Raw genomic sequence first — 25,019 nt, 5'->3', positions numbered from 1 at the left:
ATTATATTACAAAAGTTCAAGACAATTATATATACCTACATATTAAAAGAAAGCTCATTAGGACAAGGCACATCCTTTTCCAAGAAAAGGATACTTGATCAAAAAATATAAATATAAATATATATATTTTTTAAATGGCCTGTAAGCTTTATTGTTGTAGAAGCCCAGGCAGTCAAACGAGTCTAAAATCCACATTTCTTCCCTGAGTACACTGAATTTCCTATCACAGTAGTGCTCAGATCAGGTTTGATGCTTTTCACTTTGATGAAACGCACAAAAAAAAAAATTGAAGAAAACAGACATGCTATAAAAAAAATATTGGAAAATAAAGCCCCACTAAGGGTACATACATAGTTTACTTACCAGTGGATAATAATTCCCCTTCTGTTACAGACTCTCTTTTAGCCATCTTGATGCGCTTTTTAAATTATTATTACAAAACAGCTGCTTCCTACATTCCATAAAATGGCCGCACTGCTTAGCCAGCAAAACCATGCTAAAGACTGAGTTGCAATATTAAAAGAAAACAGATGAGAAGAATTGCTTCTCCTATGGTGAAGCTTAAAATATCCATGCTGGCATCTTCAATCATGGAGCTACCCTGGAAGTTGCTGCAGCTCTTAAAAAGTAACTGCAGTAAGAGTTCTGCCACATTCTTGCCTTCTGCATGGTTTTTCAGCTAACACAGATCAGAACAGGCTAGCAAACAACTCCTTCCTAAATGAAAGCTCTAATTTCTTCTTCTGCTGTGAAATGAACCAAGTTTCTGTGCTAAAGAGTGAGTGACAGTGTTGTCAGCCAATCAGCTTGGGTTTTTCAAGAAAATCACCCCTTAATTCATTCAAAATTAGGTCATATGACACTATTTGAAATGCTATTGGCTTAAAATGAATATAGTGTTTTAGCCTAATCAGGATAAGGCCACCTATCTATGCCTCCCTAGAATGAAGGCACCTTGACTATAAACATACTGGGGATATTAAAAAAAAAGAATGCAGACTTACCAGAGCTTCCCAGCTATTAAAGGGCCGGAGCTCTATTATCTTCTGAGCCTTTTTCTGAGAACACTGAGGGATCCAAGTGAGTTCACCCAGTGAAGCATCTTGCAGGAAGTTAAGTATTTTAGTTGTACAGCCATCCTCCATCACTTCATCACCACTGCTGTAGTCCTCATCAAGGGAGCTACCACCTTCTGAGGCTGACTCGTATTCTGAATCTTCCATTTCTCTTTTAGTACTCCAAATGCCTTTTTTGCCTTTATCTTTTTTCCTAAAGCCATTCTGAGTTTTTGTAGAAGATTTCTGTTTCATCTTCACCTTTGCACTGTTCTGATCATTTTTGCTATTTGTGGAGACTTCATTCCAATTAGAAACTTCACTTATGGAAGGATTTTGTGCATCTGTGTATGCAACGTAGAAAAAAAAGTAATTATCAAGTTAAAATGTACCAAGTAAAAACAAAAATGCTTAAGAACAGTTGCTTTTCAAAATAAATATTTATGCAAGGGTCAACACTTTTCTTTACATCTAGCACGGAACAAATTTTGGCTTGCCCCATAGTTAGTTTTTGTAAGGAACATCAAGAACTTGATCCTTGTACTAGATGTCATAACTAGTATAATGAGTACAAAACTATCAATAACAATAAAAACAGAATTCTAACCAACACGTGCTTTCACTATATTAATATAAATTCAGAATATTGTCTAAATTATGTTATCCATAAATAGCAGAAATTAAACCAGGTCAGAAGCACAGTAGTTTAATGAACTGCATCAAGAGGTCAAAACTATAACATAACAAGTTTGCTGAAATCTCACAGGTGTTAAAGCACACAACAGTCTAAGCATTTTAGCATAAGTTTGGTTTAAATCAAAGCGTTTCCCTCCCAAAACCATTTATGGTGGCAAAAAACGAAACCAGCCTGGTTTACTGTGTGGCTTTCACCACAGAAAGCATGATTCGAGTTTCAATTTGCTGCATCTCAAAGCAGTTATTACGGGTGGGACAACAAAAGCAGGTACCTGTTTAAGAAGTCAGAGGAACAATATCTCCAGAATTTTTATGCTAAGCGTCAAGATGTTTAGTTCAATTACAAACTTTTGATTTCTTTAAATAATCCTAATGCTTTACAACAGGGGTGTCAACTAGGGGCACGTGTACCCCTGGGGGTACTTGGGAGGCTCCCAGGGGGTACGCAGCAGCGGAGCAAAGTGGGGGGCGCTCCCAGTTTTGCTGCTGGTTTTCCTACCTCCTCTCCATGCCTGTTCCTCAATCAGCTGCCAGGGGCCTCTCCCACCCCACCGACCAGCCAGGGGACTCCATGCTTCTGGACTGGTTGCCGGGGGTACAGCAACGAAAAAAGGTTGAAAAACCCTGCTTTACAAATACTGCAGCTTTCTTTTTTAAAGAAAGAAAGTGGGAGCAAGTCCTTTTTTGAGAAATAATATTCCTTTGAGCTCAACTCAACTAAAAATATTTTTAGACTACCAACAGTCTGATGCTTTTTCTTTTCCTAGCTCTGCTCCCACCAAATCCAACATCCAGAAGAAAAGGCAGCTATCTTTCAGTCAATATCAATACAATGGCACTCTCATATCCATAAAAGGGATGAAATTAAAGGTATTACTTTACCCTGGTGATTTCTGGGGAAGGAAAAAACAAAACTTAAAAAGTCAATTATTGAAAATTAGATTTTAATTAAGGAATTTGATGCATTAAGTTATTTGAAGCAGAAGCTAAGTCTCCAGGTTACTATAATATAGCCAGTTTGACTGGGACCACTTAGCAGTAATACAATATGTAACAAAGCACTTCATTTGTAATGGATTACAGATTTAATCAATGGAGAAATTAGACTTATTTTTATCTAATTTAGTATACTAAGTATTCAATTAAACACTGATATTATTTGCATTTTTCAGTCTTAATGCTTTCTGTATATTACTCCTATACTAAAAGAATGCTGTAGTAGGATAAACTGATTTACTTTAGTTGCTTTTAATGCTTGTTCATTGTCTTATGAGCAATTTATAAAGTACTTAATTTGGGGTGGAGGGGAAGAGGCGGGGGGGGAGGGGGGGAAGGAAATCAAGGCTTATCTTTCTCTTTTATTTAAAAGGGTAACAGGCATCTTCCTCCCAACTTAAACACCATCTACATATTTCAGAACTGCTTTCAGAATAAAGTAGAACTAATAACACCTTTAAAATGACAAGAACGTTTGGTGAGAAAATACACACCTACCCCCACTTCAATTAGAAAAGTAAAATATTCCGTTAAAAGGATGGACACTCAGGTTGTTTTACTTTCTTTTCTTAAAATTAAATAACTTCCTTTGTTACCTTTTCCTTTATTTTTCCCTTAAACACTAATTTCAGATGTTCCCGCTACTTTTAAGACACCACTGTCAGGACTGTCACACCTGACACTGGAAAAGATTTATACCTCAAGACTTCTTTGTATCATAAAATAAAATGGATTGTAAATCTGTCTTTACCCTCTTGGTCTTCTGCAAATACTTTTAAGGCTTCCAGTGCTTCATGAAATACCCAATTATGTTCTTGAAGTACATCTCTCAGTTCCTAGTAAAACAACATTTGTTTCATAACACCATAACATAAATTCTCTTTTCACAATTAAGTATAAAATAACTGATGTCAGGGCATGTTTAAACACCAAATGCTTAAACAGCAATCACACTAGACAAATATAGCCTATATAGGAGTCAGAAGAAAAACATGTACTTGTGGAGTGAGTAAAAGAAAAAGGCCTTGGTTAATCCATATACTTTGCACTGGATGCATCATTATATTATATACTAGGTATGCGTTCAAGGCCACACTTATCTTTTCTACCATTTAAAATGCAAGTCTTCTAATTAAAGGAATTACGCTGCCAGTAGAAAATGCAAGGAAGAAATATATCCAAGGTTTAGAATATCACAAAATAAACAACTGAGTATGTATTATCGTCCCAACCAGTGACATAGTTCTCTTTCCACTTTTACACTATAACATTTTAAAAAAATATTGAAGTGTCCAGTTATTAGGCGAGTTATTTCACCTAATGATATAAAAACTTAAGTTCTTCCCATTAATCTACTTGACAATTTGTTTTTGAGCAAGACAAGACAACGTCATTTTATTAAAGTGTGTTTAATTCTAAAACCAAAGCAAATATTCTCCAAGGAAAAATAAGTTAACATAGATGAACTATTCTCACATGCAGTCACACAGCAGATCAAATGTTCTGTTTTGGTCAAACTATGGTCAATGCAAGACCAGCGTGTGGACCAAAGAGTTCTAGTCATTTTAAATTACACCCAACTCCCCACAGTTTAAAGTCATTCCAAGAATATGAAGTTCCCTGCCATATGTCCTCTCTCAAGCAACAGTGCATGTACTGTGGCCATTTAACTGGCTTCATATCACTAAAATTCCTTTACCCCAGTAGCCAAAATTTGACACTATACACCTGTTACGTCAGTGGAGATTCGCCCCAAAAAAGCACATACTAGCTTACCTTTTTATCCAAACCAGGGAATTCATTTTGCAGTTTCTTTACAAGAGTTTCTTGTTTTTCCCATTCTTTTTGAGATGCTGACCCTTCCTGCTATGGTTCAGAAAAAATGAAGTTATTTTGGCCTTGATTCCACTTAATGCAAAATACTATTACAGAAACAGGTCAGGGCGGGGTGTCGACACCAGGCAGTGCTTACATCTAAACAGTCTTTCTTTAAGCAGTAAAAGTAACCTGAAAAATAATTTGACTGCAAAAATCAGATAAATCACTACTTTCTTCCTTTACATCTAACTCAAAATATGACAAAATTTCCCAAGGCAGTAAGTAGTACTTAGAATTCTGAAGGAAAAATATTTTAATCCAGTAACAAAATTTTGGGATGCTGTCTAAAACGTAATTGATCTTGAGTAGCTTGGAAATGTTGTGATTGTATATAAATAAATCCTCAAAAAATTGCAATCCATATTAGAAAAAGACCCTATTCTTAAAAAAATCTTCCCAGAGCCACCCATCCTAGCCTTCAGACAAGCACCAAACCTCGCCAACCTCATCACCAGAAGCAAACTTCCTCAAGCCCAGAACACACCAAAAGGATCCAGACTGTGCCATGACAAGAAATGCAAAACCTGCCCCCACATCTCCACTACCTCCACTATTACTACACCCCACAACAGAGCCATCAGCATCCCAGGATCATACAGCTGCACCTCCAGAAATGTAGTATACCTCATCCAATGCACCAAATGCCCTGATGGAAGATATGTAGGAGAGACCAGACAACAACTGCGCACCACAATGAATGCATACCGGAAATCCATCAAAGACAGAAACACCCAATTACCGGTGGGGGCACATTTCTCACAGGAGGGCCACTCTCTGTCCAATCTCTCAGTCCTGATCCTCAAGGGAAATTTACACAACACATCCCAGAGACGAGCCTACGAGCTCCATTTCATCAACCTGCTGGATACTAGAGATCATGGACTAAACATAGACATTGGATTTTTGATACATTACAATCTGCCTGGCAACTGACTCCCCAGCCTAGCCCAGCCCCTGGCTTCTTTACTTTTCATTCCATCCAGGAAGAGCACGCAGCAACTGCTGCAGCGTCCTTAGCCTGACGAAGGGGTTTTTGAACCTGAAAGCTTGCTTAATAACTATTCTCCAACCATTTGGGTTGGTCTAATAAAAGATATCAAATTCACCCAAGAAACCTTGTCTGCCTATATAAATAAAGCACACTTTTTTTTTTTAATGTAATGTTTTAAGAATAAGATACATGGCTTTGGACAGAACTCTTCTGATGGGAAAAAGGAGGCAGACAGGATTGAAATTAAAATACTTAATAAACAGAATATAGTGTTAAAGCACAATTAAATTATGTCAAATCCTGATAAAAAACTATCCAGACATGGGCCCTGTAGGTTTGAAGGAAAAAGCAGGGATCTTTTAGAAATGGCAAGGACAGTAAGGATCTATCCCTTTTTAATAAATAAATAAATAAATAGATCCTTACTGTCCTTGCTATTTTTCCCTGCCACACACAGAGTTTCCTGGCATGGTGCCCTAGAAGTCAGGACATTCAGGTGGCTGCACAAGAGAAAGAATAACACTTACAGAGTCAGCTTTTTGCTTTTTTGCAATTTGGTCATCATTGTCGTCATCATCTGAATTTTCTCTAGGAGACTGTTCTAGTTTTCTTTTTCGGGAAGCAGCTTTAAAGATAAATGAATAATAAAGAAAGCAAAATTCAGTAAGAACAAAAAACAATATGAAATTACCTCCAAGTTGCAGAATCACTCGCATTAACATTAAAATAGCTGTCAAGCATGCAAATTTTTCAAGATACTAGATTTTAACAAAAGAGACAACTTTTTTATACGTTAGAGGAACCAATTACTTTCTTAAGACCAGAAGCAGGTTTTATAAAGAAGTACTGGGGAAAAAAAGCGGAACCCCCCCTCTATCCTTAACATAAGTACTGAAGGGGTCATTTTAATTTTACAACACTGTAACTATCCTAGTGACACAGTTGGTAGAACAGTCACCAAATCTCTATTTAAAACTAAAACAGCGCTAAATTGTACAATATAGTTTTCGTACGATTGTTTTGGAAAATTATCCAGATTCAAAAAACAAAACCAAAAACAACTACCTTTTTCCAGATGCTCATGGGCTCCATTAATTCACATTCATTGAAAAATATGGTACAGCCAAATAGAAAATTTGGCAATTGCAAAAAGCAAGTTGAAATTTTCAGTTACTACTCTTGTCCCCACATTTCTTCTAGGAATTGTATGTTTAAACACATTTTCCTATGTAAATAATATTTTCCTCCCATCTGCTGCCACATGAAAGGCTGATCCTGCAAAACTTCATGTGCATACCTAACTATACAATGAACAGTTTCACTGACTAGAAAGCATACAGATCAGACCCCAGCTTTAAGCGAGTCTACACTGAAAACTTGACTGTAGTGCCAAATAACTGAGCCAGCTTGGGTGTTCAAGACAGTGTAGTTTCAACAGCACAAAGCTCTTTTACTCTACTTCTCAGTGGCATGAAAATTAGTTCATGTTGGGCTCCATGCTGCCAAGCCTGACTGCTTCCATTATCAAGGCTGGTTCAACTATCACCATACACTATCACTGAAGCCTACAATGGCCACATATCCTAAGTGCAGGAGCAACTCTGAAGCTAACTGTGAAGCTGACATTCCAGCAGGCAAGCTAAGGAAGTATGGGTTGGATGAATGGACTGCAGGGTGGATAGAAAACTGGCTGGAGCAGAGCTCAGACAGTAGTAATCAATGATTCGAAGTCTAGTTGGCAGTCGGTGTCAAGTGGAGTAACCCAGGGGTCGGTCTTGGGACCAGTTTTGTTCAATGTCTTCATCAATGACCTGGAAAATGGCAGACTGCACCCTCAGCAAGTCTGCAGATGACACCAAGCTGGGGGTGTAGTAGATACGCTGGAGGGTAGGGCTAGGATTCAGTGAACTAGACAAATTGGAGGGCTGGGTCAAAAGAAATCTCTTAAGGTTCAACAAGGACAAGTGCAAAGTCCTGCAATTAGGACAGAACAATCCCGTGCACCAGTACAGGCTGGGGGCTGACTGGTTGGGTAGCAACTCTGCAGAAAAGGACCTGGGGGTTACAGTGGACAATACGCTGAATATGAACCAGGAAGGCTAATGGCATACTGGGCTGCATTGGTAGGAGTGTTGTCAGTAGGTCAAGGGAAGTGATTATTCCCCTCTATTTAGCACTGGTGAGGCCACATCTGGAGTACTGTGTCCAGTTTTGGGCCCCCCCGCTACAAAAAGGATGTGGACAAATTGGAGAGTCCAGCGGAAGGCAACAAAAATGGTTAGGGGGCTGGGGGACATGACTTATGAGGAAAGACTGAGGTAACCAAGGAGACTGAGAGGAGATTTAATTGCAGCCTTCAACTACCTGAAGGGGGTTTTGAAAGAGGATGGAGCTAGGCTGTTCTCAGTGGTGGCAGATGACAGAACAAGGAACAATGCTCTCAAGTTGCAGCAAGGGAAGTTTAGGTTAGATAATAGGAAGAATTTTCTCACTAGGAGGGTAGTAAAACACTGGAACAGGTTACCCAGAGGTGGTGGAAGCTCTATCCTTGGAGGTTTTCAAAACCCGGCTAGACAAAGCTTTGGCTGGGATGATCCAGTTGGGGATGCTTTGAGCAGGAGGTTGGACTAGATGACCTCCTGAGGTCCCGTCCAACCCTAACTTTCTATGATTTTATGACTGTACTCAAATTTGTGAAATGCGCAAACCAAGACAAAAATTTTTAAGTCTCTTTCAGAGATAGCAGTCAAGTGTTATGGCAGGCTTCAAATCCTAATAACACCATCTCTGACACTACTCTGTAACTGCTCATCATGACATCATCTCTTGTCAATGACTAGGCATACACAATTTATGATAAAATAATTTAACATCATTTCTCAAATATAGCCTAATTATTCATAAATACCATGTCAAGCCAGGTAAAACAGCAATAGGATAATATGCTTGTTCATAAAATTTGACTTCTACTTAGATAATAAGTTCAGTCCTGATGGTTTTTGCAACTTGGAATGCAAAAGTAAATAAGAAGTAAAAACCTTCTCCAGTAGTCCACTGTACTATTATTTACTTAGCGATAACTACTGATAGTTTAGTGTTTGTAACGGTACGTGTTCTCTCTCTCTTTTATTTGTAGTGGATAAAAAAAGTTAACTAAAGAAGAATCTAATTATTTGAGACCTGAACTACAGAAGGTTCACCGCTACAATTCAAATTCTCAGTTAAGTTTTTGCAAAAACCTGTAAGTCAGTGTCTCCTGTATTTCCTTACCTTAGCAATCTCCAACTTACTGTAAATGCACGTTACCAAGTCCTCCCAGTTACGTTTGAGACGCAAAACAAAATGGGCAATATAATGTACCAATTTTGTATTCTGAGTTTACCATCATATTTACTCAAATTTAAGATGACCCTGAATTTAAGATGATCCTGTCCCAATAATTAGAGTCTATACATGGACAATTTATAAGTTTGTTATAATCTTTCATGTATAGACTCTAATTATTGGAGGGTCATCTTTAATTCCTCCCTCCCATCGCTGCAAGTCTGCAGGCAGTGGGGAAGCTGGTGGCATGAGTTACTATACTGAGTTAATGCATTTCTCCCTATAGTTACAAATATATTAGTTAAATATTATAAATATCCTAGGAAACTAGAATTGCTCCCTTATGTTCCAGGCTAACTAAGTATTTAGATGACCTGGCTACAATTCCTAAAGTAGAAAAACTTGCTGTACCTGCTGCTGGACATGAAGCATCTTGGAAAAACCCTTTCACATTAACATTTAAATATTTGCAGGTGTTAAGACTGCTAGGAAACCAGGAAAAAAAACACAGTTTAAGTATTCTGTTTTGTTTAAGTAATTACAGCTTAAATATGGTTACTGAGTGACAAAATTAAAAAAGAAAAACAATATAGTTCACCCCCTGGCAAAGAAGGATTACTCCTTACAGTATAATCTTGGGTGCTTCCTTTGCTCTGAAAATGGAGACCATTGGAAAGATTCATGTGGTACTTTAGCTATACGAAAAGAAATCTAGCAGGTCTATTAGTTTTTTAACTTCAGCAGAAAACTACAACTCACACTGGCAAATGTTACCAGTAGCTAACTAACACTAATCAGTCTAAAACAAAGTTTAGTCAAATACCAACAGATTAACTCCCTAAGGGGAGGAGGGGGAGGAGGGGGGTAGGGGAAGGAGGCGGCTTAGCTCTATTTATACCATTGTTCATTGTTAAATTTGCTCAGGCCTGAAAGACAGGGTGAAATAATAGTACTCAAACAATATAATTACTCCATTAACTCAGAGTTTGAAAACATACAGTTTTAGTATTTCACATGTCATTTTAGTATCAAAGGAAGTAGCACATGCTAATTTATAATTGTTTAAAATTAAGGAAGTGGCAAGGTCTCCATTTCTGGGCATAAATACTTTGTAGGTAGCAATATACCTAGGTAAAGCTAGCAAAAGAAGTAATCAGTACCATCACTCACTTCAACTAATCCATTATTCCACAAAGTAAGTCTGCTCATTTTTATCCAGCCCTCCTTTCAGTCAACTAATTTCTGACAAAAAGAAAATATCTCCATATGTTGAAGCAGGAAGGCAGGTGTTTAGAGATACCTCCACTTTTAAACATGTCCAGAGTCAGAAGATTTATGCCATTACATTCAGACATGCTTACTCCTGCCTAACTAAATCTTTTAAATAAAGAAAGAGTTGTAATTTGTCAGAATTTTCCTGCCTAAAGCTCCTGTTTTGGGAGTTTCTATTTAAGGACATGAAACTGCATTTTTAAATAAAATGCAAAAAAGGTCAAAAGACAAAGCCTGGGCACCAGAAATCAAACTTGCCATAGAGTTCAAAGCAAATATATTAATGTTTGTAAAACAGCAGAACAAACTTAGAATTCTAATCATTTCAATACCAATAATGAACCTCATTTAATCTAATCTAATTTTCCACTTACTTCTTGAAATTGTTTGGGGGTTTTTTTGTTTTTTTTTTTAAATACGTAGCCTATCACCAGGCATATCTTCAAGTTCTATCCTGCAATTACCAAGATCACAAATACCATTTTATGGAGGATGAGATAAGGATTCCATTTTTAAAAAAATTACGAAGTATGAGTTTTCTGGAGAAACAAAATTAGATACAGTATTTGGGACACACACTACCTGCGAATGGGCTAGGAATCACCACCATGAAGCCATGTTCCACTCCCTCGCTTCTACTCCACATATGGAAAATGCCAAAAAATATAACAGTTACCATCTGGGATGTGCCCACAGCTTGCTTTTTTGTGCATACCATTTCTGAACCCATCAGCTGTTCCTCAAAACCCAACTTCCCACCTACACTACTGTCTGCTCAGCTCTTCAAAATAAGTAGTTTGGGTTCTAGTTTCTGGGCTCAAAATCATGGAGAACTAGCAGCATTAGTAATGCTGTAACAGCAAGCAGCTACATGACCCCTTGTAATTTGGCATGCACAGATCAGGGGAGAGTCATGAGTGAGCGAGTGCAGCAACTTTCGAAGACTGCAACACATGATGCATTTATGCTGGTATAATACACAATAGTTCTCTACACCAATGTAATTTCATAAGGCTTTAGAGTGGACAGAGATGCAGTTCTTACCAAGTCTGCCATAAGTATCTACTCATTTATAGCCCTTAAACTCCCTTGAACACCAGGTAGTAGAGAAGCAGGTAAGTGTTTTTGCATTGAATAAACAGTTGCCACAGGATAGTTATTATGGTGACACCTACGGTGTAATTTAACCCTTGATTTTTCCTGAGGTTATTCCACACTATTCAAGCAAGTTATAGTACTATAGGGACATGTCAGCTGCTTGCAGATGTTAAAAAAGCTGCCTTACTGGAAGCAACATCCTATTACTTTGACCCAGCTCTGGAGTGACTGTACAGATCAGGCACTTCAGCGGGGCTTTTTGGCACTTAACTAAAGCTGAATCAATCATCTCTTAGATAAAAACACCAAAAATGCCCCACTGAAGTGCCCAAACTTTACCCATGTTGGGTGAGCCAGGTCCGACTAACACATGCTGCCTCTTCTGGTTATGTGCTAACCTTGGTGTGGGAGCACACCCAATTTAAAGTGCCATTTTTGGTTTGTTTTTGTTTGTTTGGATTGGTTTGTTTTTTTAAACATCTGCAAGCAACAGTCAAGTCTCTGCTTTTCATTGTTATAGTGTAAACATGTCTCATATCCAAGTCCCAAGCCTATACCCCTCAGTCCTTGGCTCCTCTAAATAAATCACTGGATCTCTGATGGATAGTTTGTGTATGTGTGGATCCCTGGAGAGAAACAGCCAAGCAGCCAACAAACCTGTTCCAGGGACAAGAAAAAGCAGCATGGCCTGAGGCTTTGGACAGAAAGTTGTCAACAGGCACTTTTGTTCCTACTTCCGTTCAGGGAAACCGAAAAGACCAATATTTTGAGCATCTAGTCACACTAAGAACATACCTGAACACTCTGACTGATTTTTAATCCCAGTTTACGCAATCCTGATAGAGCCCAAATTTCAGCTGCCATCTAGCCAAAGAACAGATGTTTTGTACAATGGTTAGCCATGAAGGCTAAATTAGGTTATGTCCCAATAAGCCAGTGTAGACACCCACGTTTCACTGAAATACATTTTCAGTCACCAATTAGTTTGTATATGCTCGGTCTCCAAATATCAGGTTATTGGACTACAAAAGCTTCAAGTGTTTGGGGTTTTTTTAAAATTAATAACCATAGTGAAGGATGGTCCAGATAACCAAAAATCTGTTCACGCGTGGTATAGCTGCACAGCAATTTTCTCCACCCTATCTCAAAATGATTTCATGTTCCAGAGATCACCTCTAGAAGTTATTTTTGTCTCCTCCCAGACCTGTATTGGGTGTTATACCAAGACTACCAAAGCTATTATAAATGCCATTGGGCACCTCTCAAAAAGGCCACTAATCCAGGGCGTGCAGACAAAACAGGGCCCCTAAATTGAAGCAGTGGGTTTTTAAAAACACCACTTCAATTTAGGGCCTTTTAAACACACCAACTTACCTCCAGCGGCAGGGAGGGGAGGGTGAGCTGCTGGCGGGCAGAGCAGTCCCTGGACTGTGAGTGGGGGTGCTGGTGCTTCCCTCTGCAGCAGCAGTGCCCCACCCCCAGGCAGCACCCGCCTGCAGGCACCCAGCTTGGGCAGTCTGGGGAGGCATTGCAGCTGCAGAGGAAAGCACCGGGCCCTTGTGCAGCTCAGGCAGGCAAGCAGGCTGGGAGGAGGGGAGGGGAAATCAGATCAGGTTTGCCACTTTTTTCCCCGCCTCCTCTTGGCCAGAGCCTGCCTTCACGGGCTCCTGCCTTCCTGCAGAGCCCTTGAGCTGCACGAAGCCTAGTACTTCGCTCCACGACTAGTAGGGCAGCAAACTAAAACTCCTCACAGTAGTCTTAGTTTGCTGCACCCCAAGTCATTTAAGGCACATTATGCTACCAAATTTACTACAGCGGCTGGAATTAATGAGCAATACACCACTGAAGCATGCAAACACCAACACCATGAAAGCGGTGCAAAAGCATTTAGCCCACTTTAAAGTGTCGTGCATGCACACATCTTGCTTAGTCCCAAATAGTGGCAGTCAATACAGCATAGCCTGGATTTGAAAGCCAAAAGACTTGCCATTCCAATTCCCTAAGCCACACGTCCCCTGGATATAAAGTTTTATGAAACTGGATGAGAAGATCTCTACTGTATAATTACTCAACCTGCAGTTTCTGTACAAAGGAGAAGCCAGCAATTATGTATACCATTTATGGATGCCATGAAATGAAAGCAATCCTAAGTGATCAAAGAAAAAGACTAAAGAACATAGGCAAAGTTGAAAACAGACTGAATGAAAGGAAAGAAATAATTGCATATTTTCCTCTTTGCATGAAAGGTACTAATTTCTAATTAAAAAACCCCATCAAGTTTCCTTGAGGGTAAAAAAAAATCTCTTTCCTGAATAAGACATATTTGGTGAAGATTACTACATACCTTCATCACTGTGCGTCAAAGCAGCAGCTATTGCTTCATCCATTGTGTGTGTTGACTTTATCAACTAGGAATTAAAAACAAAAAAGTGTTAGCAAGGTGTAGTCAAACTAAACAGAAGCAAGCTAGTAAACAGCAACAAAAAACTATTAATTTACTGTTTGTTTGTTTTTTCCTTAAACATGAACAGAAAGATTTAAGAGCACAAATAATATGAAGTCATTAGCTAGGCTGATTACTGATGTCACTTTTCTTTTGAAGTGCTTAAACATATTGTACTGAAACAAAGCTTTTAGAGACTGTAACTATGACTTGTTCCTTACCTTGTACTTTACATGTACAAGCAATCAACTTTTACGTTTATAATACCAAGAAGTAATACTTATCTTGTTACAGTCCCATCAATGAAAGCTTAAAATTCAATTTAACTGCAATTTAACTGTGTAGAAGAACCATCTATTTAACTATTTTACTGTCATTTTGTGCTTAAGTCTTTCATAGCAGTGGACTTCCTGGATCATGTCATATACTATTTCAGGAACTTACGTATGCTTTCCTTGGAAGCAGATTCTTGTCTCTTCTCTATCCTTCTTTTAGAAGCATCTTTAAGCGCAAACTAATTGACCATACAGACTTCTGGCAAAGAGCTGCACTTACAAGGAAGTCAACGGTTACAAATATAATTTTAAAGAAGGGCCTCCCCTTAGATTTTAAACAGGTAATGACAGTGAATCCAGCTCCACTGATATGCAGTGAAAACAGCAACTCTCAGCTAACATGAGTACCAAAAAATAGTTAAGGTATTTATTAAAGAAAATTTGCAGATATGACTGAATTGACTTAACTGACAGGGGTTAAAAAGAAAAAGTAGGTGCTGTAACAGGAATCAAGGGATCCTGTTGTCTTAAGAGGAAAAGTGCACCAGACAAAGGCCCTGCAGTCAGATGCAGACAGCCGAGCAAGGGGTAGCTACAGGAGAGTAAGCACCTAGGGGAAGCTAGAGGGGCTACAAATAACGACTTAAGAGCTACCTGCATGGCAATAGGCCAACAGGCCAGAGTAGGAGGACAAACTGCAGCAAATGAGAGCAGGCTGCTGGCAGAGCTGAAGAGACATACCTGTGTCTGGTCAGAAAAGTACATGGCCAGAAGGGGTGGAGCTCAGGGCGGGGTATAAACCTTGGTTCCTAAGCCAAAGAATCAATCTGCCCTTGACTCCTGAAGGAGAGGAGCTCCTGCCAGCATGGGCTGCTATAGAGGGGAAGCCACAGACCTAGGAATGCACCCTGGAGGCTGGGAGTCAGCAAATAGGGATGGGGTTTCATGGCAGTATAAAGACCCAAGGCAGGGTTTAAATTTGAGACCAGTCATTTTTTTGTTTTGTTTAGTCAGAAGTTTGGGTTAAGGAGGCAGGAGCAAACACAGAAGCTTCCAGTAAAGTGGGAGATCCTGAAATTGTAGCCTAGAGCTCAGTTTGCTAAGGTCGAACAAAGATTAGGACTGAAAAAAAGCTTTGAGACCAAAGTCTCAGACTATCTGTATAGAAGAAGTCTATAGCTGTCAGTGCACCTTATGTAGAGTAGACCAATTAACCAATTAACTGTGGAATAAAGCATCTAGATCTATATGTGCAATGGTATTAGGCTGCAGTAAACTAATTTACACCACAGTAAGATAGTATTGTTCCTGACAATATTATCTTAGGCCAGAGTAATTTACTACAATTAAACACATGCGTAGATGATGACCGCAGGCATAAATTGTGCCCAGTCAACTCAGCCAGCCAGAGGCCAGGCTCCTACTTGCTGCCTAGTCACACGGGTCCCTGCTTTCAGAACCCTTGTGCCTCAGCTAGCCCCTCTGCCATCTAATGCCGCCACCCAGAGCCTGGGGCTGAACGGCCCTGGTGTAAACTGTTCTGCTCCAGCTCAGATTGCTGTTGTCCCAAGCGCATATGTAGACTCTGCACCTGGGAGTAGTTTACACCAGCTCAAACTGCTCCAGAGTTTATTGGTCCAAATTAATTGCATGTATACACCCAATGACTGTTAAACATGAGTTACTTTATCTCCTTTAAATGGGGCAAAAACATTTAGTCACTGCTAGAATATACAGGGTTAAGCAGAATTAAACATCTGCTCTCTGCTATCTGTTTAGAAAAATAATCTGGCCTGGCTCATGTGTGTTAACACCCACACCACACCCACAAAAAAATCTTTGAAGTAGGATTTAAGATTCTCATACCTAAGTTTTTGATTACTAGAAATGGCTGATAAGCTCCTGTGAGTAAGATTTACTAATTCTTTTCCTTACATGGAAGGCACAGACATTGCTTAAAAAAAAGTAGTAAAACCATTAATTACTTGTAGTAATTCCTGGTCATTTCTTTGTGGAAAGAGTTCCTTCAGTGTTTGGAGCTTAGCATCTATGATGTCTTCCTCCTCCATGTTTTGCGATTGGTCCATACCATTTGCATACGTCAAATTAGGGACTTCATCTTGAGGCTGCTCATCGTCAGACTGTTCAGAACTACCACACGTCAGAAAAGAGAGAGAGATTGTTAAAACAGTTGTTTTTTTAATCCATTTTTCACCACAATAATCAGCAAAAAACAAACAAGATATAGCATGACAATTTATATTTACATCAGTAATATGTGAACAGTTACATTTCTTTCAAAGAGACTAGACTGCTTAAACAAACAAAACCTCAACACTACAGGAAGTATAGCTTAGCACCACACTTTTTCCTTTCTTAAAGAAGAAAAGACTTTTTAAGGTCTTCTTTGTATATTATAAAGCAGAAAAAAAGCCCCAGCACAAATCCAGTTTCTTTCTTTTCAAGTCACTTTTGTGATTTCAGTACTATTCATGGCCAGATTTTAATTCTGTCCTGGACACATCTTACATGTTATCCCATACTCAAAACAAAATAAAACAGCTATAGTTCTCGGAAGCTTACCTTGACAATGCCAGTAAACCCATTTCTAACTGTGAAGGGAAGGAAAAATCTAGGGAAAAGCTATTACAGCGAAAGCTCCGTTAACTGGCACTGTACAAGCTGGCATGTTCCATTAACCGGCATGCCAGCTTGTAAGGTAAAGTGAAACTGGAAATGCCCACCATGGCACTTCTGGTTTCCCCAAGCCCACACAGCCCGGGGCAAAGCAGCCTGCGCTGCTGAGCCCCCAAGGCCCGGGGCACAGCAGGCTGCGCGGGGCCCGCCTCCCTGTCCCTCAGGGCCCGCGGGAGATTCAGCGATGCCGTGGAAGGGGTTGCAACGCCCCGGATGCAGCGGGAGAAGCAGCAGCCCATGCCTGTTTGGGCCTCTCAATTAACCGACATTTTGTTATCCGGCACGCCTCATTCCCCATGGGTGGCAGATAACAAAGCTTTTACTGTACCTATCGACTGCAGCATTTCTCAACCTTTTTCTCCCCACAGCACACGTACCTAAATAAAAAAGCACCACGGCACACTGAACATGGAGTGGGAGTGGAGGAGTGGTGCATGGCCAGTCAGACACCAACTGGGGTGGTGGGGGGGCAGCCTGGCCAGCTGGACAGCATTTTGGGCTGGAGCCACGCTCCCTAGTCTGTGCGTGTCTGCAGTAACAGCAGGTGGGGGGCGTGGCGCCAGCCAAGCAGGGGGGTGGCTTCAGCCCAAAGTGCCGCAGCACAATTGGACGTGCCTGATGGCACACCAGTGTGCCTTGACATACCAGTTGGGAAACGATGATCTACTGTGTTTGTTACGCAGCTATTAAGACATCACTGTTATTAGTACTCCGACTAGACACCATCAGTCCTTTGTTACAAAAACAGAGCTGGATTAGCCATTGTCAAATCTGAATTTCAGGCTCAAAAGTTCTAATTAACATAAAATTTGTCCCAGAGATAAAAAAGGGCATATGGACAGGGGACCAAATCTATATTAAAAATATGAACAACACCACAAAGTTTTATTTGCAACTTTTTAATATGCAGCAAAACTTAAAAACTAGGGCTATAAATATTGTGGATAAAATGATCTCTTTAACCTCCTCTAATTATATTGGTTAAACATCCAGCTGATACACAACAGCTTGGATAGAGCTGCTGCTGGGAGCTGCTCCCAGACAATACAGCCCAAGTAAATCCCTGATCTGGGAGGGAGGGAGCACCTGTGAAGGAGCACCTAATTGCTTAATTGACAAGTCATTAGGCCACTTGATGTCTTCCTCTTTAACCTCATAGGTAGGGATCTCGGGAATTCGCACTGGTAGTGCTCTGCACAATGGCTTCTTTAATCTTGAAGTTTCTCCCATGCTAAATAATAACTGATAAGCTAACCAGTTGCCACTGGGCTTACCGGTTAAACAATCATTTAACCTTTCCCATTCCTAATTAAAACAAAGTTAAGTACTGGATTCACAGACACATTATTATAAGATACATATCTACAGAACAGAACAGGTACTAATCAATAAAAAACAGCCACGCACAAGACTCCTATCTCATTATCTTATTCAGCTAAATCAGGCTTGTCCAACATACGGCCTCCAGGCTGCCTTGTGGCCCGCCAAGCCATTTTCTGTGGCCCGCGGTGCTGCGATGGGAAACGAAAGTAAATGCTGTTTACTTTCGTTCCCAACCCTCGTCCCTTCCCCAGCCCCTCAGCAGCTTCCTAATGGCTGCTGAAGGGCTGGGGAAGGGACACGGTTCCCACATGCACTGCGTCAGCTGGATGTTGCTGACGCGGTGCGTGTGGGAAGAGGAGTAGCTGGCAGCAAAAGCGCAGGTCATCGGTGCAGCGTGGGGCAGTCCCAGGCAGAGCTTGTACTGGCCAGCACCATGGGCAGCAAGCAGAGCCCGGCCAGGCACACGCGGAGCAAGGGGAGCAGCAACGAAACTCCCCCAGACCCTCTCTGGTCAACTTCCCCCACGCTAAATCGCCACTTGCTAAATCACTTGGCTCTACCCCTCGGGGCTGTGGCTGGGGAGAAGGAGGCATCATCCCGGGGCCCCTGGGCCTGCCCCACTCCATGCTCACCTGCAGGGCACATCTTCCCGGTGGCAGACGGAGAAGTTGCAGGCAGGAGCTGCCTGGGCGCTGCCCCGTGTGAGTGCACAGCGCTGGCCTGGGCTCGCTGCGCTGCCTCCGCTTCCTCTACCTCCTCCTCCCTCCCCAGCAGAGGAAGCCCTCCCCACTTTTTTATTTTTTTGCTGGTTCCGGGCTGGGTCCTTTAAGCCCCATGCCGGGGGCAGTCCACACTGCATTGGCAGGGAAGGGGCAGTGTGGTACGGATGTGGGGATGAGCACGCGAGTGTGAAACATGGCTGCCCAGCTATCAGTGGGGCCGTCCCCCCGGGTGGGATGCTAAGAAGCCCGTGCGGGGGTGCCACACGCGTGTGTGCACTCGTGAGGAGGAAGCACAAGATCACACTCACGCCTTCCTCCGCCGCCTCCTCCTCCAGGGGAGCTGGGGGCGAGGAGGGAGTTGGGCTGCGTGCACGTGGTCGTGTGTGAAGATTGGGCTCCTCGTCCCCGACGGAGCCGGGCAGCATCCTGAGGCTCTGCTTCTCCTCCTCCCCACTGCTGCTGCTGAAGCCAACAGCTGGCTGCTCCTCCATGGCTTCCTCTACCTGGTGCTGTACACCCAGGTGTCCCAGGGCAAGCCTGCATTATGCTTCTTTCATTCATTGAGAAGTGAGTAGAAGCAAAAGTGTTTATTTTAGTCAAGTGTTTGGTATTATTTCATTGTTGCTTTTATATTTTTTTATTTTGGATTTTAAACCACATTTCCAGACCCATTTCATTGTTACTTCCTACAACTTCATTGGTGTCAAAGGTCACATGACATCACTTCCTGATATGATACCACTTCCTGTGAGGCCTTTGAATATGGCTCGCCGGCCCACTGGGTGATAAAAAGTTCATGATCCGGCCCCACATTCAAAAAGGTTGGACACCCCTGAGCCATAGCTTAGTTTTTTTGCTCACAGTACTTCAGTTAAAAGTATCTATACGAATATATTATTTTTAAAAAGATACCACTAGGAAAACAACTTTATCTGGCCAAGGAACAGTTTTTCCAGGTATACTTTCAAACAAGTATTATTTTTAACAGGTTTCTGGAGCATCCATCCATGACTAAAAGTGTTTGTCCATAAAAATATATAGATTTCTGTAAAATTTACAGATAGTTGGGCAACTCTGCTCCTCCTGCTGCTGCCCACCAAGACCTTTGGGTGTTTCTGGAAATGCTTCATGTCTTCTGTGGTACAAGAGATGGGATTCCTCCTCACTTGCTTGCATAGGGGAAGGGGTAGGGAGCCAAGGAAGGGTAGGCCTGACAAGGAAGGAGCTTGTGCCAAGCACAGGGAGAAGGGCTTGGGGTGTCCCTGGTCTGCACTCATGTTCCCCCCTCCCTCCAGTCCACCTTGTGGGGTGGGCCTGTCCCTGAGCACTCCACCAACATCCTCCAGACCCCTGTGGCAAGACGAGCGCAGCAGCAACGGGGAGGGAGAGATCACTTTCTCTGCTGATACAGTAGGTCTATATTTAACGATACAGGCAGCCCTTGACTTACAACGTTTATAAATTGACACCGTTTCAACTTTCTGACATCAGTTTCGACTTTACAATGCTTGATCTGATGCAACGCCACACCAGCGAACAAGTTTGCTGCGTCACCCATCTCCCTGGAGAACATCTGTCCAAACTTCCTTGGACACTTTCTTTAAGAAAGCAGGCAAGACTCCAGAAAAACTTGTAGCTAAGACTCCTGAGAAGACTCCAGCCAAGAGCCCTTCAAAAAGTCGAGCAAAGTCACCTCAAAGAAGTCCTTCCAAATCAATGATTGCTATTTACAATATAATACATTAATGTAGCTATATTACTCATCTATAATTGATTGACTACAAAATTCTGTGGTATTTTTGGTGAAAATAGGGTATCAGGCTTTGGTTCAGGAACCAATCCCTTACTTATAACATAGTTTCTTATGAGAAAATCAGTTCCGAGTTACAACATTTCAACTTAAGACGCCATTTTCAGGAACCAATTGTGTCCTAAGTCCAAAGACTGCCTGTATTGGGTTAGTTTTTTTGTTTTGTTTTTTAAGTCCCTGGCTTCTGGGGACATGGGATTAATGTCATCTTGTGCTTATGAACTACACAAATAACATGTCTTTTTGTGCTTTGTACATCCTTTATATTATGTAAAAAAGTCAATAACAGTTTAGCTGTCTATAAAAGGTCTGCAGATTGTCAGTAAAATATTATATATTGTTGGCAATCTTGTTTGTGACCCAGGTTTGGCTGGTCCTCAAGCACCCCACATTTCATTACTCTTCACCCCCTACAATCCTACAGCTGGCTACTCTGGCATACAGCCAGAGCTCTACTGCTCTAGTGCCCCTTTTGTTGGCACTTTTAAAAAAATCAATAAGCTCTCCTGCACTGCTTGTTCAATAAAGGCTATCTTTCTACCAGCTGTGCAATCACTCTGTACTCAAGCATGCTCTCATCTGCCTTCCATCAGGCTATTGAAAACTTGTTAAACTTATGCTCAGGACAAACAGGGAAAGCAGAGAAGCAAAAACTTCCCAGCCACAGGTATCCTGCCCCCACCCGCTTTGCCCCCAGGACCACAAGGCTTAGGTTCGAGTATTCCCCTGGACCTCAGCTTGCTGGCATTCACTCTTACCTCATTACTGGAGCTACGATTCATGCAATTGTGAAGCAGGTCCTATTCAGTGACATTTTTAATTGTTCTGTTTCTACACATGCTGCTTTTTTTTTTTTCTCTCTCTCTCTTTTTTTTTTTTAAAGTGATTCTCGCTGTATGCAGGCTCATTGGAAATAACCAGAAAATACCAAGAGAGATTAATTTATCTCCCCCCCAATAAACTATCCATCCCTGTGTATAATTAATGCTTAGAGAGAGCAGAGCATATCCAGAACACACAGCATTCTGGATGGTATTGTGAATTTGTAACAAAAATAAAAAAAGGCTCTGCAGCCTCAGTGAGAGTAGTGCTTATGCCTATAAGCAAGATATGAGTATCCCAAGTAGCATTTGAACTTGGTGAACCTACAGAATATAGTTATCTTAAATTAACACTGACCCATTAAGTGTTTGGGTTTCCTAAATATATTCTGGGTTTAGCAGACAGTGGCACTATAAGTAACAAATGAATGAACAAACAAACAAAGCTTTTTAAAATGGTGTTTCATACATCTTTGCCACACAGTAACTGAAAAGCTGAAATATTAAGCCTCAGGCTGAGCTTTTGGGTAAGTTCCAGCAAAAAATTGTTTAACTATTTCAAAGAACAAGAATGAAATTAATGAAGAACACATTTTCCCCATTATACATTTTTTTCAACTGTTTTGCTAAAAAGCTTACTGCCTCTGCACACTGAAGCAAGGAAAGTTTGCCTGGTTTGTGTAAAAATCCACCCAAATTGGCCTAAGTTATTTCACTCTGACAAATATCTTGATTCAGCCTATGCAAACAAGTAAGTCACTATTTGGCAGCTAATCCCATAGAACAGGGATTCTCAAACTGTGGGTCACAATCCCTTGTGGAGTTGTGAGCAACTTCAAAGGGGGTACAAACTTCCCAGACGGTAGGCACAGCAGTGCGGGGAAGCAGTGGTGCGGAGTGGTGGATGGTGGCGGCAGCTGCCATGTGCAAGCTCCCCGTCCCCCGCCGCCACCATCCAGCACTCGGGGTCGAGGTAGCACAAAGTTTGAGAAGCCCTGATATAGAAGGCTAGAGATATTAATGAAGACTCTCCTTGTATTTACTGATGGCAAGAACTGACAATACATTGAATACCCAAACTGTCTCTCTGCTATCAGATTATCTTGTGCTCTCATTGTTCCCTTGCTGTAAGCCAGGCAGAACAGAGAAGAATACAGCCTCATTCCAATGTAGGGAAAAGAAACAAAGGAGAGGGAAAATTGCAGAAGAATGAGGGAAGCCTGGGTTACAGGAGAATTAAAAAGCAACAGCTCAGGGAGGGAATGATAGAGGAGACAGTTCTTTGTAATGACAAAAATTCCAATGACGAAAATGATGAAACAGGAGGAATGTAGAAGATGTAGCTTCCTTAGCTATCAATTCTGATTGATCTCCAAAATACAACCTGCAATGTGCACTGAAGGAGGTAGCTGTCCTATGGAAACACGCACTATGCAATCATGGAATGCCAGACTACCATGACGTATATGCCCATGGGAGCAAATTAAGGTTGCCCGGACAGTCTTTAATTCTAAAATTTCCTAACTTTAGAATGCTTGGTTTGACAACTTCAGCAATATTCTTTTAACATTTTTTTTTTATATCACTTTTCTGCCATATAAATACATAGGCTCTCTCTTCCCCCTGCCTCCCACAACCAAAGCCCTCCCTCCCCTCACTCCACCGCTCCCCATATGACCTAGTGTTTGGCATCTTTGTGGTCAGCTATATTAGCAGGACTGGAACCTGCAGACCTACCACAGTTCTTTCCTCTCGACCTCATGGAACCACTGGTAGCTAGGATAGTTTTGACATGATTTTGTTTTGTTAAAAGTCAAGTGATGTATAAGTGAATAACTGTTGTTTTTTAAAATCAGATATATACCCCCACAAATCACCTGCAGGCTTGGAACCTTTGGTGCTGCACCTGACCTCTATGCTACTAGAGTTTAAGATTATTAATAGAACAGAGAAGTCTAACCTCTATTCCAGGGGAGGGAGAAAATGGGTTACGTACCCTTCTGCCATTCTCGTCCCCAACCTCTTTACCACATATATCCATTGGCTGCTACTCTCCTTTCTGCTTTGGTCTAAGATTTCCGCTTTTACCACTCTTATTATTCCCCTCTCTGCTCCTGCCATTTTCAGCTCCTGGCTCTCCATCACCCTATATGTATTCCCCTCCCTTCTACCACCTGTCTTTTCCCCTCCCTCTCCACAAGCACCTATTCCTCCAACTCATGTGCTATACAGCTGTTCTTCCTCCTGTTCCATCCCCACATGTACCTGATGTTTGCATGGAAAGCCACAAAGACACAGGGGAAAGTCTTCCTGTTCTGAATTCTATGCTACTCCAGTTCCCAACAACTGGCAGAAAAACACCCTTCATAAGTTTTTTTCAAGCTTCTGTTGTTACATCTCAGCTCTGTGTTCTTGGAGAAAACTTGCACAGGACGCAGTCTGTCTGACTCGCAAAGAATTCCCCCTCCCTTCCCCCCCACCTAAACAAAACTGATTAAGATGCAGTGAGAGACACACCTAAGACCCTCCAGATAAGGGTGACAAGAGTGAAACAACTGCCCTAGGTCTCATTTGCATCTGAGATGGAACCAGATGACCATTCATTTACATGGGAGATGGAGAACAGAAAGCCCGAAGCAGAGACTGCAGTGAATTCTGGAACCAGAGAAGCAGGGGAGCATTGCATGATGGGTAATCTGTGCTCCAAATGCTAATCAGCCCATATTGACACATACCCAGCTCAGCATTTATCACACCAGTTCTAATCTGGATTTACAAAAGACTCCCCCCCCCCCCGCCTCCACAACACACCTCTAAGCAGAAGTAAAGTTTAATAGGCATCTCGGGCCGTACATTCCCCGGTCCCACTATGGGAGGTCTATTTAAACTTGATTGGCTAAAACTCAGTTGCCGGGTTAGGGAATGCTGAGGCAAAGAGACCGAGTTAGAGGGGGTATGGGCAACATTTGAACAATGGTAAAGGGGTTCATCACAGCATCCAGCCTGTTGGAGCCCTGACCACAAGTGTTGTCATACTTTTCCCGGGACAACTGGTGGAAGTCCTCCTGCCCAAAGGTTATAAACACTCCAATAATTGCCTTAAGTCTGTTAAAAGACTACAGCAAGATCTGGAAAAGTCATGCTAAGCTGAGACTTGTTCACAACAAGTAAAAATCCAAAACCCTGATGCTGCAAGCTATCTATGTTTTCTGAAGAAACCATGAGATATCCCATCAGTATATTTGCTATCCATAGGAATTTCAAGCTGGCTCCCAAGTATCTGGTTACTCCCTAACCATATGCATTTCCTGAGTATCAATCAGTTTCTTGAGATGTTCCAAACCAGATAACCCCTTGTCAAGAGAAAAGACAATGATTTACACTATTGAGAATGCTTTGAAGAAGCTGGACTGAGGGTATAAAAATCTGTAAAAAAGCAGCAGTTTGCGTATGCTTCAAGAAGAAAAATCTCTCTGATACTCCACTGCTCTTCTCGAGAGTCTGGAGGAAACATATCATCTCCCTTCAAGGATTGTGCTATGAACTTTACCTGTCAGCTTTGCAACCTGAGTACTTTGGACTGGTGAGATCCTAGTGCTCGCTCTCTCTCTCTTTTCT

The 25,019-nt window shown here is 41.4% G+C and overlaps 1 protein-coding gene across 5 annotated transcripts in view; it reads right to left on the bottom strand.

Annotated features, from left to right (window-relative positions):
• SMARCAD1 (SWI/SNF-related, matrix-associated actin-dependent regulator of chromatin, subfamily a, containing DEAD/H box 1) overlaps positions 1-25,019 on the bottom strand; it is an 81,012-nt gene that overhangs the window by 37,281 nt on the left and 18,712 nt on the right. For 3 of the 5 annotated variants that reach the window (XM_059722327.1, XM_006265264.4, XM_059722326.1), the window contains exons 4-9: positions 16,014-16,179; positions 13,655-13,718; positions 6,144-6,241; positions 4,524-4,613; positions 3,499-3,583; positions 1,005-1,399 (exon numbers count right to left, since the gene is read on the bottom strand). In XM_059722327.1, the coding sequence (XP_059578310.1) occupies positions 1,005-1,399; positions 3,499-3,583; positions 4,524-4,613; positions 6,144-6,241; positions 13,655-13,718; positions 16,014-16,179 (898 nt within the window). Of the gene's footprint in view, positions 1-363; positions 734-1,004; positions 1,400-3,498; positions 3,584-4,523; positions 4,614-6,143; positions 6,242-13,654; positions 13,719-16,013; positions 16,180-25,019 lie in introns of those variants that run through there. The other 2 variants (XM_019488083.2, XM_019488084.2) reach the window with 2 other exon arrangements.

The sequence above is a fragment of the Alligator mississippiensis genome, chromosome 2, assembly GCF_030867095.1.
Source record: "Alligator mississippiensis isolate rAllMis1 chromosome 2, rAllMis1, whole genome shotgun sequence".
Lineage (NCBI taxonomy): Eukaryota > Metazoa > Chordata > Crocodylia > Alligatoridae > Alligator > Alligator mississippiensis.
Note: the sequence above shows the minus strand (reverse complement) of the source record. Positions and strands in the feature narration are given on the sequence as shown.